Raw genomic sequence first — 13,472 nt, 5'->3', positions numbered from 1 at the left:
TGAGTCCATGTTAGGAGATTCCAACCCTATTAGGAGTTGAAAGGAGGACAATTGAACCCACTGTCCAAATAGCCTTAAAAACAGTTTTCACTAGATAATATTCTGGATAAGCATATCCAAGATTTTTGAATTGACTAACCAACAACTCCTTTGCCAACATAGTTCCTTTGAAGCTTATAGTACATCAATCCACATCAATATCTGCTCTGATCAAAAGATATTTGCATTCAAGTTTGATCAAAAGATATTTGCATTCAAGTTTGCTCACACACTAACTATCCACACTAGATCTCACTTTCAAGTTCGCATAGCAAACAAATGATCTCAATGATCAAAACCACACTCCATCACAAGGAAATAACCTTTCTTTAGACCAAGTCCTAAAGAATAAGTATTGAGTCAGCCTTGAGACTTTCCAAATTCACTATAATAATATAGGAAAATTTTAAGATTTTACGATACACGTTGTATTATAGTTTTACATCTTTTCAACATTACAAGTAAATTGTTAGCTCACAGTCTTCACAAATTTCTACATGATGATCTTGTGATTATTCCCTCTTAACCAAGGTATTTTTGTCATTTCTTCAATCTTTGTCTTGATTTGCTTAAGCCAATTCCATCCCTATGAGGAGATATAATCAAAATAATAGTACCCACTTTCCAAAAATGCCATCTGAAGGCTACCTTCAATAACATCCTCATAACTTGAACCAATCTTCATATTTTCGTATGCACTCATAGTTGTAGTATCTAGAAATACTCTTGAACATATCCTCAAGTGCGTATAAGCTTTAGTCCTTGAACTGCACTAAACACTTATTCCTCTGTAACTCTACCACTCTTGTCAAAATAACAACTATATTGACATTAATGAAATGCAACACATAACCACTGAATCATGTCTTCAATAATGTTAATATAGTCCCGCATAGGAATATCATTAACATTCATGCTAACAATTTTCTCTATTCGTCTGCTTTATAGAGATTTAGTTGTGATTGGGTACCTCATCAGGTCTTGTAGTTGGGACTCAAATTTACTTTCAGTAATAGTTTTTAGGTTTTTAGCTACTCCCTAAGTTTATCCTAAGGGGGGTTTAGAGTGATAAGGTATTGTCTTATTAATTAAACAATTTTGATTTAATTATTAAGCCACTTATTATCTCTATTGTACTTAAAAATTTAGATGTATAATAATTATATCTTTTATTAATTATTGTAATGCAACTTAGGTTAGTTATCTTTTAGGGTTTTGATCTCCTTTTATAAGGATTGATCACTCTTTGTGATCTATTCATTCAATGCAATTGTAATTTATCTTTTGCACATCAAGAATGTCTCATTTTCTGTGGATCTCTGGATTTAAGCCTCCATAACTTTGCTTCTCTCTTTTTGTGACAAGTGTTTGCATGCAAGTGATTTTTGGGAGTTGTGGGTTGAACTTTTCTCAACTTCAATAGATTGCAACCTCATTATCATTTTCACATCATGTTATCATTTGCTCACCTCATATAGTCTAGGACATAAAGCTTGACAGATTATCTAGAAAGTCCCTATTGCTTGCAGTTTGGATTTAGGAGATCTTACAATTTAATTATCTTGTGTTAAAGTTATAACAAAAGAATTTTAAAACTTATTTAATTAAAATATAATTTTAAAATTCATAATGTGAACTTAAAAATTGTAGTTATCTTTGGTTTACTTAGAGTACATTATAGAAATTTGTGGTCCAAAAAAATACTTAACTGTTATAGAAATTTACTTTTCTCATTCTATAATTCAAAAAGTCTACTTTGCCATGGTGTAATTCATGACAACAATGTTTAGTTTTTGGCGATGTTCGTATTGTCACAGCTGATTCTAGCTATTGCAATTTATTTGCTTTCATCTAAAGCCTTATAATATTTTTTTCCTTGACTGATTATCTAGAAAGTCCCTATTGCTTGCAGTTTGGATTTAGGAGACCTTACAATTTAATTATCTTGTGTTAAAGTTATAACAAAAGAATTTTAAGACTTATTTAATTAAAATATAATTTTAAAATTCATAATGTGAACTTAAAAATTGTAGTTATCTTTGGTTTACTTAGAGTACATTATAGAAATTTGTGGTCCAAAAAGATACTTAACTGTTATAGAAATTTACTTTTCTCATTCTATAATTCAAAAAGTCTACTTCGCTGTGGTGTAATTCATGACAACAATGTTTAGTTTTTGGCGATGTTCGTATTGTCACAGCTGATTCTAGCTATTGCAATTTATTTGCTTTCATCTAAAGCCTTATAATATTTTTTTCCTTATTCTAATACCAAAAAAAAAAAACTAAAAATCATAAAGATGCACCCTAATAATACTAATAAAACTTTAAGGGATTTAAAAAAAAAAATCGGCCTAAATTTCTTTAAAATTGGAAAATACATTTGAAATTTATCGAACGGTCGAGAGACCAATTCTGAGCATGGCTACGCGTAAGCCCAGAATGATATAGTTATGTAGTATCAGATGCTTTATTCGGCGACAATGGACTTCCAAATTCACAGAAAGAAGAGACCCAGAGCTGTGTTCATGGCGTTCGGCACCAAGGGCGATGTATTACCTGTCGCTGTAAGTTTCCATCTTTGTACAAGTTAGAATAAATAAATTCCTGGGATGATAGCGTTTAGGGTGGACGGATTGCCAATTATATCACGTGTTTGGTCTGCGGCACTTTATTTTTTAATATACCCATAGGTAACGCGAGATTCTGGTATTGGCATCAGGACCCTTTTGCCATCCCCAAACACATGCTCTCATAATTGTTATAAAATACAGCTTTAGACTCAGTCATTTATTCATTTACCCCGGTTTCTAATGGCGTCCCTATTCCTATAATCAAACGCCTACATTTGTAGGTGACAATGCTCAATAATCTTTGAGGAGAGGCTTATTTACACCCCACATAATTTTTAACTCTTGGACATATGTTAGTGGGCGAATGCGAGCAGAAAATTGAAAGATGAAATTCTAAGAGATGTGTAAATCTTAAATAAAAAAATCTGAGCTTATATTGTTTGTAATATATGTTCTCTCGAAGAATAATAAAAAGAAAATTGAAGAAGGTAGTACATTCAGGTTGTAACATGAATTTGATACGTACGAAGAGATACTTGGAAGGTTCGGGATGGTAATTCTACCACAACATAACTGGAAGATTAGGTATTGGCACCTCCGAGTCTTTTGGAAAGCTCTAGGTACATGTCAGATAAATGTTAAGAACGTAGATGGTTTCTGTCAAATATATCTATCATTTTTATGTTCACTTATGTTGGAAAAGAGTTTGAACATCTATTACCAAAAACTAGCTGATAACTTCATCTTTTAACATGATTTGCAGACAATTGCATCAGCCCTCGCAAAACACCATCAACATTACCTTCTGACATTTGTCACACATGCTGCTCACGAGGTTTGTGCTTTGAGTTTCATTTTTTTAGATTAATAATTTCAGTTTTTAATTGATTATATATCACTAACAAAGAAACAGGTTGCACAGTACAATTCATGCTCACAAGGAGCATAACAGGTCTAGGAGACAACGAGCCAATACAAATACAAAAAGTTACATAGAAGAATACATTTAGTGCTTAAAAACCAAGGTATTCTAGACATGATAGCTCTCATTGTATCTGTCCAAGTCATAATACCATAGTTACACTGTCGTCGATGACGGGGGGATAGGCTTCTGGGAGATGGGGACAAAGGGGCCTCAATTTGGGCATGGTTGGGGGATGGTGATAAGAGGTGGGGTGGTGTATATACTATATACTATGCATATGATACATAAAATGCTAGTTATGAAAAGATGTATACGATTATTAAAATAGCAAAATTGCAAGTACCAAATAATGAATAGTAAATACTTGAACATTAGCATCGAACAATGATCATTGAAGTTTTGATAGCAAATTACTAATAAAAAATTAGAATACTCAATACTAAATAAATCTTAAATTGTTGAATTGACAAATGGAAGATTTTTATTATGACATAAAAATTAACTGATCATAGAGATGATTACAAGAGTAACATGATATTAAAACAAGTTCAAAATCAAAATGACAAAATGTAGTGAAGGAGGCCTCTAATCATCCCTTAGGGGTTTGACAAACTCCTCATTAATGGAACTACTAGACTCCCCAAGGTCAAGATCTCCCAAAGGAACACCAACCAACCCTATATCTACAACATCCTTATCAATTTATGATGAGTCCTTTCACTCTACATCCCATTGTGCTGCTAGGTTCTCCTCGTATGCATGTGTCCTGCAGTTAGTGATACATAAGGCACTATGTAGAACCACTAGCTTCTTTGCTCTCCTAAAGGAAAATTTGTTCCTCTTAAGAGAGTGGATGAAGCTGAATACGATGAAGAACTAGAAACCCGAGACAGAAAATGAATGGTTGGTGTGGTAGTCGCAGATTTCAGTCCATGACAAGTCCACCACAAAATTATTCCTTCTGTGCCATAGTTCTTATATCTGCCTTTGGTCAGCCTTATAACACCTGTGACTAACAAATTTCATCCACTCACTATGAATCTTGTGAGCAGTTTCAGCATCCTACATCCTATCAATACAACCAAATTGCCCTTCCTTGACCTCATTATGTAACTCTACTAGGCCTAGGCATGTACCACTTCAGATACAATATATAAGAAATTATGGCATGGGAGTGTTTAGGCTATCCTATCTGTGCTGAACTATAGGTCGAATGTCCTCATTGTAGAATGCTAAAGTGGGTCCTTCTTTGGCACAACTGACCTCATTTGGCCAAACATAGAATTGATGCAATCATGCACCTCTCTAAGGTTAGGTGTATCCCCATCCCCATTTCAAATAACCTAGAAAACTAGAGTGATGTTAGAGAGTATGTATTTTGCATCGCTCCAAAATGCATCACTTTTCACTGTCTCCTTGACCCTCCTCCCCTGTTTGTTCTGGTCCCATCCCACCGAATCCATTCTTGCGCCATGACCATTAGGTGTAGTGGATCTTGCAACTAAAGCATTCTCTCCAAAAGAATGAAATAGGATGCATATCTATTTTCAACTGGTTTCAAGAAGTCCTTCCCAAATCTCCTGAAGAGTGCATGTGAAGTGTGGTGGTTGTTGATATACATCTGCACATCTTTCGCTTATCAAAATGAGTATAAATATGCAATATTTTCTCTACAAAATATTGAAATAAGCATTTACATCATAAAAATAAATTCAACATTAAATCACATATAAAACACACAGTTCTTTTCCAACCTTGATTAAACCCGAAACCGCAAAACACTTGCTCAACATTATCTACTCATATAAATCATTCAATGGTTATTTTGAACTCAATCATGCATAAATAATCGTTAAACCACTAAATTACTAATAAAACCATAAACTTGTGTTAATAACAAAATTCCCATGAAATAAACATTGACACACAAACACTAGTTCTGATGTATCCACATAGGGTTAAGGTCATCAAACACTACCAATGGCTGTAGACTAGTGTAATGTTGGTCTCACAAATTCCCATGACATAAACATTAACACAAAGGCACTTGATACAAGGTATCCACATAGGGTCAGGATCATCAAACACTACCAATGGTGGTAGTCGAGTGTGATGCAGGTGTCATGAATAGACAAATCACACTCAACTGTGCACAATAAAACTAGGGTCAGGGATATTGGTGATTTCAGGAGTAAAATCCATTGGGTAGTATGCATGCTCAGACCTGAGGAGCTAGGTGGAGTTGATGCATGGTACCTATAACCTATACAACCTTCCATATATATATATATATATATATAGATATAGATATATAAAGCATAGTTGAAGCACTTATAAATAGTCCATTAACATTATTCACTGAAAAGGGAAGTATAATGGTGTAATCATTCTTATGTATTTAAATGTTACGACATCACCCTTTTTCACATATAATTACCTTTTAAACATTGCAATAATAAACTCATCTATATTTAAAAACATTAAGCATCATTAAATATCATTAATGACAATGATAGATTCTTGAGCCATGTCACTAACGATGCATAGCCAACAACCTAACATCTCATCAACATCATACTAATCCACTTAAATATAACATATCTTTCTAACTACATTTACTATTATTTAATATGAAATGTACTTCATTTTACATCCAAGCATTGGCTTATAACCATAATACCTCCTTCCCATCACATGGTTGGAGTGGCACTACAATCAGGCAACAGATTGTTTGTATCCACACCGTCCAATGTGGATATGCCAATTGGTCAGAAGCCCATCGATTGTATCTGATTGTGAATGATTCTGATAAATATTTATCTCTGAACTACTGTCTCAGTTTGGTTTTATCGCTGTGTTCCTCCATTTTGTGCACTTGGGACATTACATAAGCTTTGTGTAATTGACAAATTGACAGTAAGGCAGGGTATTAAAATAATGTTTTAATATTCAATTATAGTAAATAAAGTTGTTAGGATAGACTTTAGGAATATTCTTATTCTTTTAGTTGTCTTGTGCTTAATTTGTTTTTAATTATTATTTAAGGAGACTTTAACCCCTTTGTTAATATCAAAATCATTGTAATCATACTTCGTGGGATTACTTTTTGTAATATTTCCTTCAAATGATCTTTCTAGAAGGATCTTGCTCTCTTACATTATCTGAATTGTTATCTTCAACAGAAAAAAGTGTTTTATAGAAGTTTTGAAATTCAACCATAACATGGGTAGGATCATTTTTAATGCAGATTGTCTGCCCAGATTGAGCCAATGTCTTGGCTAGCTTTTCTCTCTCTTATATAATCAAAGAGCTGTGAACCTGTGGGCTCCATTTCTGAACCAATTCATTTTAGTCATAACTTCTAAAACTTTAATTTTTTCAGTTTGCTATTTTCTCAAGTTATATTTGACTTTCACTAGCTCCTCATTCAAGGACTCATCAAAAGGATCATCTTGCAGTTGAGATTCAGGAGAAAGAAGCTCCTGCTGCTGCATATTCTTAGATCTCCTTCTGTCAAGAGCTCTCTTTTTCCCCACAACCTGGAATAGGGATCTTCAGCTACTAACATCAGTATCCTAATTGTGAATAGAAGAGTAGTTTTCTAGCAAGATCCTATTGATTTTTATTTGTTTAAAAATACACTCATTACAATCTTCAATGTTGAACAGATCAGTTTTAAGCTTAAAACTGTTTCCATTCCTTAACTCACTTTGCTTCCTCATATTTTCCACTTGAATTCTAACCTTAAGAGGGTGATAGAAAGTATGGAGGGGGGGTGAACTTTGACTTATTTCCATCATCAATCTGATCAAAACAGGATTGTACATTGTTGACATAGAATCTGTCTAGCCTACTATAAATCCTTCGGTACCTTTTTGAGAGTTGCAGCAAATAATCCATTTTTTTTGCTAGAATGGGTCAAACAATTTCAAAGAATTTCCATTTTGTATGGAAATAAGTTTTTGTCTCCTTTCCAAGCCATTTCCAGCCCTGCAGTTTCATCTCCCTTTTCTTCCACCATATTAAAATCTCCCTCCAAAATCTATGGGATATCCTAAAGGCAAAGTATTCAACCATTTCCACATACCACTTCTTTATCTAAAATCATTGGGAGTATATAGGGAACAAACTCCAAATTCCAAACCATCTTTTTTAGGATACTCTAGACCCCTCTTTACATTGGGAATACCTATGCCTTCTAATATTTTTTCCCATTTATTGTTGAGCAAAATGGTAGTTCTGCCCTCCCATCTTTCATGCTCGCTGCAAAACTGGATAGCATCTTTGAAGGCAAACAATTGGTGATCTGCTGATTACAAAACAAACACAAATACAAAAGCCCCAAACCATTATTTAGAAAACCAGATGGAAGATGACGTTATGGAGTTCAACCATATTCACCAATATTACAATTACAATAATAAAAAGCTGCAACTATCAACTAGTAGAGTAAATATATCCAACAATATATTTAGTATGGTATAGAGGAGTCAAGGAAGGCTGCCCCCAAAGTCAAGAAAGGCAGTCCAATGGGTATTAATGCTGTAGATCTCTGAGCTTTTGGAATCTTTCACGAGCTAGAGCCTTTGTGAAGATATCTGCAATCTGATCTATTGCAGTACACAATTTCGATGAATCCTTGTTTAGCCAATTCCTTGATATAGTGCTTTTGTATCTCAATATGTTTGGTTCTACTATGAAATCCTAGGTTCTTTGTCATTCGTATAGCACTCTCATTGTCACACTACAATAAGGTAGGTTCATATTGAATTTGGCGTAAGTCTTCTCAACCATATAGTTTGACAAGTTGTTGATGTGTAGCTTTGTATTCTGCCTCTGCTAGAAAGCGATACTATTGATTGTTTCTTGAACTTACAAGTAAATACTGCAGAACCAAAGCTAAAAGTGTAACCAGAAGTAGACTTCCTATCATCTGCAGAACCTTCCTAATTTGAATGTATAGCCAATTAATCTGCTATCCTCTAAATGCTGGAATTTGAGACCATAGCTCAATGCCCCTTTAACATTTCTGAGAATCCTTTTAGCTACACTCCAATGTGTTCCTTAGGCTCTGACATGAACCTGGTTACCAAACTCTCTGCAAATGTGATATCTGGATGAGTAGTAGTTAATTAGATTAAACTTCTAATCAACTGTCTGTATAGAGTGGGGTTTACTGGATTTGACACATCTAAAGTGGACAATTTACATCCAACTTCAATGGGTATTGCAACTCTGCATCTAAAAGTTTTATAGGACATTTGAGGCATATTTTTTTTTGAGACATAAAGATTTCATCTTTGTTTTGCTATACTTCTATACCCATAAAGTAGTGCATGTGTCCTAAAACTATCATTTTAATCTCAGTAATCATGGCTGTTCTGAACTCTGCAAATAAATCTGAATTATTCCCTGTGTAGATAAGATCATCAACAAAGAGGACTAAGATATAAATATCTTTTTAGAGTTTCTGATAGAGAGATTCGGAATTGACTGACTGCATGAAAAACCTTTCTGCTGAAGGTGTGAGTCTATTCTTGAATACCATGCTCTTGGTGCCTGCTTGAGACCATACAAGGCCTTACTCAATTTGCAAACATAATGTTCTTTAAAAGGAATTTTAAAACCTTTGGGTTGTGAAACATACAGTTCCTCACCAACATCAATATACCCATTCAAGACAGCACTCTTCACATCCATTTGATAAACTATCCAACTCTATTGAGCTGCCAATGCCAAAATCAATTTGATAGTATCCATTCATGCTACAGGTGCAGATGTCTTAGTATAATCAATACCTTCTTGTTGAGTGTATGTACCCTTTGGCTAACAATCTAGCCCTTATCAATGCTTCCATCAGATTTGTACTTAGTTTTATATACTCATCTTGTACCAATGATTTTATTACCATAAGGTAATTGAACCAAATTCCATATGTCATTCCTTTCAGTTGTGTCTATTTCAGTATTCATTGATTCAATACACTCTTCTTTTTCTGGAGCTTGTTTAAATTTTTGTTGTTCATTATTTTCCATGATTTATGTCATTTACCCATCAAAATAAGATCTATATAATTAAAATATAAATGAATAGATAAATAATAAATAAATAAAATAATAATAATAATATAATGGTATAGTTATAATTTATTATAATCTTATTCTAAAATTGCATAATATATTAATATTAAAATATGATAATTAATTATTATTATATAAAACTATAGAACAATAATAATCATAATATAAAGTGAATTGTATTAATACTAATATTAATAATAAATAATAACATAATAATAATATTAATACTAACAAATAATATAATGAAAAGACACATCTTTTCAAATATCAAGGTATATAAAGAAATATCAATCACCCAAAAAGACAGAAGAGAAAATGGAAATTTTGGAACTGATCTACAAAAATTCTAATATAGAAATAAAAGATGAATTAAGTAATGTCCCAATAGGGGACATTGCAATTTGACTCATCAATGCAAAATTCAGTTATGCTTGTGACCTTGTTGTTATTTTCAAAATTTGAATCCAACATAAGAGTTGATGGATGACTCTTTTCTATCCTTATTGGATATTTTTGATATTTTCTTTCTGATCCAAGTACATCTTCTTCCTCTTCAATCTCATCACTTATTATCTCTTTTCCTTTTGTTTCATTTTCTTTGGTATATTCTGTTAGTTCATTGAATTCCACATCTCTACTTATCACAAGCTTTTTCCCTACTGGATCATACAACTTGTATGCTTTATTTTTAGTTCCATAACCCATGAAAGTTGCATTAAGGCCTTTATCATCTAACTTAGACCTTTTTTCTTTGGGTATGTGTGCTTAAGAAACACACCCAAATACTCTGAAGTGATCAACACTTGGCTTTACCCTAGACCATGCTTGTTCAGGAGTCATTCCTTTAGCCACTTTTGTAGTACTTCTGTTTAGAAGATACAATGTTGTGTATATAGCTTCTGCTCAAAAACTTTTATCCAGATTTCTCTCTTTTAACAGACTTCTTGCAATTTCAACAATTGCCATATTCTTCCTTCAACAACAACAGTTGTTGTGGAGTGTAAAAAGTAGTGAATTCTCTCTTAATTCCATGATTTTTGCAAAAATGAATAAATTGATTTGACTTGTACTCACCTCCATTAGCTGACTTCACCACTTTTTGTTTCAACCAAACTCTTGAATTGCACAAATTTTTCAAATTCTTTTGATTTCAAATTTTTTCTTGAGTATTCATTAATGAAGGTTAAAAAATGTTTGGATTTGTTCACAGAAGGTATTTCTATAGGACCACACAACTTTGTATGGATTATCGCAAGATGTTATTTAGCTCTTTGAGATTTCGCAATAGGAAAATTTATCCTACGTTGTTTGCCAACAATACACTTTTCACGCACTTTTTTTGTGTCTTCAATTAATGGAAAACCTTTAACCATTTTTAATCTTTTGAGTAAAATCAACCCACTAAAACTTAGGTGACCATACCTTTTGTGCCAAATTTTATTTTCATTCATTTCCCTAGACCATAATCCTTGGTTCCCATGAGTGAAATGAATAGGAAACATCCTATCACCTATCATTGTTTCTCTTGTAACAATTGCATTCCTTTTTGATTTATCTCTTACTATGCACTCATTCTTATCAAAAGTTACTTGATAATTTTGCTCTCACATTTGTCCAACATAAAACAATTTTTTTTTGAGTGCTGGAACCAATAGTGTTTCATTGATATGCTCCACTTTACTATATTCTGTTGTAACTGAAAGTTCCCTTACCTCTGCTTCCATGAGAATTATTATCTCCTAGTACTACAATACTTTGGTGCTTTTGATCCAAATTGACAAATAAATTCTCATTAGATCTCGTCTGTGAAGAACATCCAGATCTATATACCACACATTATTTTCAATGACATTTGTATTGAAGCAAGAAATGAACAAATTTTTCTTATCTTCAATAGTGTTATGAGCACTTCTCTTTTCTGTTTCACCTTGTTTACTCCAACATTTTGAAGCATAATATCCAAACTTATTGCTAGATTCACCTTTGTCTTCATTCTTAATGCTATCATCAATTTTACTATGATTCTTGAAGAATGTGTTTCTTTTTCCTCTTATATTTTCTTTAGAGGAAAATGCTCTCTAAGCTTTATTCATTACTTTTCATTCTCTCTTCCACAGTTAATGAAATTCCACTTAATTCATCAATTTGCATGCTTGAGAGATCTTTAGAAATCTCAATTGTAGAGACCTCACCAACAAATTTTGGAATCAAACTTCTCAAAATCTTTTCAATGACATGCTTGTCTTTCCCTAGTACTTTCATTTGACTCACTAGACATTCTACCTTTGTTAGAAATTCATCGATAGATTCACGAGTTACCATCTTTACATTTTCAAAGTTTTTTCTCATTGTTTGTAACTTAGGAGGTTGTGCACCTTGATATGCATTACTTAGTTTTTTCCATGCATGCTTAGAGTGAACAATACCTTTGATCCTAGGGAAGATAGCTTGGGTGATTGCACCTTGAATCAAGAATAAAGCTTCATTATCGTTCTTTATATTTGCTTTGTATTCCCTTAATTGGTAGTCATATAATGCATTTACATCTGCTATTTTAACATATCCATGTTGATCAATGTAATGTCCCTTGTTGGGACTTTTATTTAATATTACTCAATTAATTTCTTGCAGAACTCTTTCAAATATTTCTCGTATTTCTGCATCTCTGAATGCCCATCTCTCAATGTTGAAATTCTATATACATAGTTTTTATTCTAAGAGTCATGTCTTTTCATATTATATTATAATAATAATATTATACTGGTAATATAATTATATTAATAATTAGATTATAACATATATTATATTAATAATATATCAGCTATATTTCTTATTATAATACATATAATGCATAATATATTTACTTTATATATTTAGATTATTAATCAAAATATTATATTTTATTGCTTAATATAATATGTAATTCTCCAGTTAAAAATATTATGCACTATTATAATATGATAATAAATTATACTACACCCTTATTTATAATATATTATTATTTATTTAATTATATGGATCTTATTGTTGAAGATGGTGAAAGATCAACACCACACCAAGAATCACGTGCATGCAAACACCTGTCACATAAAGAGAGAAACAAAAGTTATGGAGGTTGGAATTTCCAGATCCATAGATGAGACATTCTTGATGAATAAAAAAGAGATTGCTATTATCAAAAGTGTATTAATAAATTACAAAAAGATCAATGCTTATAAAAGGAGATCAAAACTCTAACAGGTAAAACCTAGGTTGCATGATAATAATTAATAAAAGAATTAATTATTATATATGTCTAAAGTTTACTCTAATACGGGAGTAGCTAAAAACCTATAAACTACTATTGAAAGGAGATTTGGGTCCTGACAACAAGGCCTAATGAGGTACCCAAGCACAACCAAATCTTTCAAAAGAGGAGAAATAAAGAAAACCACATGGGAAAAACCCTACCCCAAAAAGAGATGGAAATAATGCTAAAAAGAACTAGTGAAGGACTGAAGAAGCCTCCAACTTAGGGAATGTCCCAAAAGATAGGAACAAAAGATGATCGTGAAGAACACCATTGAAGCATGAAGCTGCAAACACTGCCAAACTGCTGATTTGAAGAACCTCCACTATATAGAACATGACCAGGTAGAGAAGACCAAGTCTGAAGAGCTGATCAATCAAAGATGGAAGGTATCTTCATGACTTCCGAAAATAAGGATGGAAGAATGTCTATATGGTAAATGATCCATCTCACCAAAATGCATAGGTATCTAGTCACTGCAATCGCCTAGTACATAGGATCAAATACTGAATACATAGCTCACTCCATCGAACCAACATAACCCCCCTATAATGCTGAGAGGTAACA

At 32.8% G+C, this 13,472-nt stretch overlaps 1 protein-coding gene across 2 annotated transcripts in view; it reads left to right on the top strand.

Moving 5' to 3' along the window:
* The first annotated feature begins 2,412 nt into the window (after nt 1–2,412).
* LOC149569688 (UDP-Glycosyltransferase superfamily protein) overlaps nt 2,413–13,472 on the top strand; it is a 207,298-nt gene continuing 196,238 nt past the window's right edge. For both annotated transcript variants that reach the window (XM_089822412.1, XM_089822411.1), the window contains exons 1-2: nt 2,413–2,605; nt 3,375–3,446. In XM_089822412.1, the coding sequence (XP_089678538.1) occupies nt 2,504–2,605; nt 3,375–3,446 (174 nt within the window). In that variant the 5' untranslated portion in view covers nt 2,413–2,503. The remainder of the gene's footprint in view (nt 2,606–3,374; nt 3,447–13,472) is intronic.

This window comes from Cupressus sempervirens, chromosome 3 (genome assembly GCF_028749045.1).
Source record: "Cupressus sempervirens isolate cs-2001-9-10 chromosome 3, ASM2874904v1, whole genome shotgun sequence".
Classification (NCBI taxonomy): domain Eukaryota; kingdom Viridiplantae; phylum Streptophyta; class Pinopsida; order Cupressales; family Cupressaceae; genus Cupressus; species Cupressus sempervirens.
This window is presented reverse-complemented; position numbering and strand designations above follow the sequence as displayed.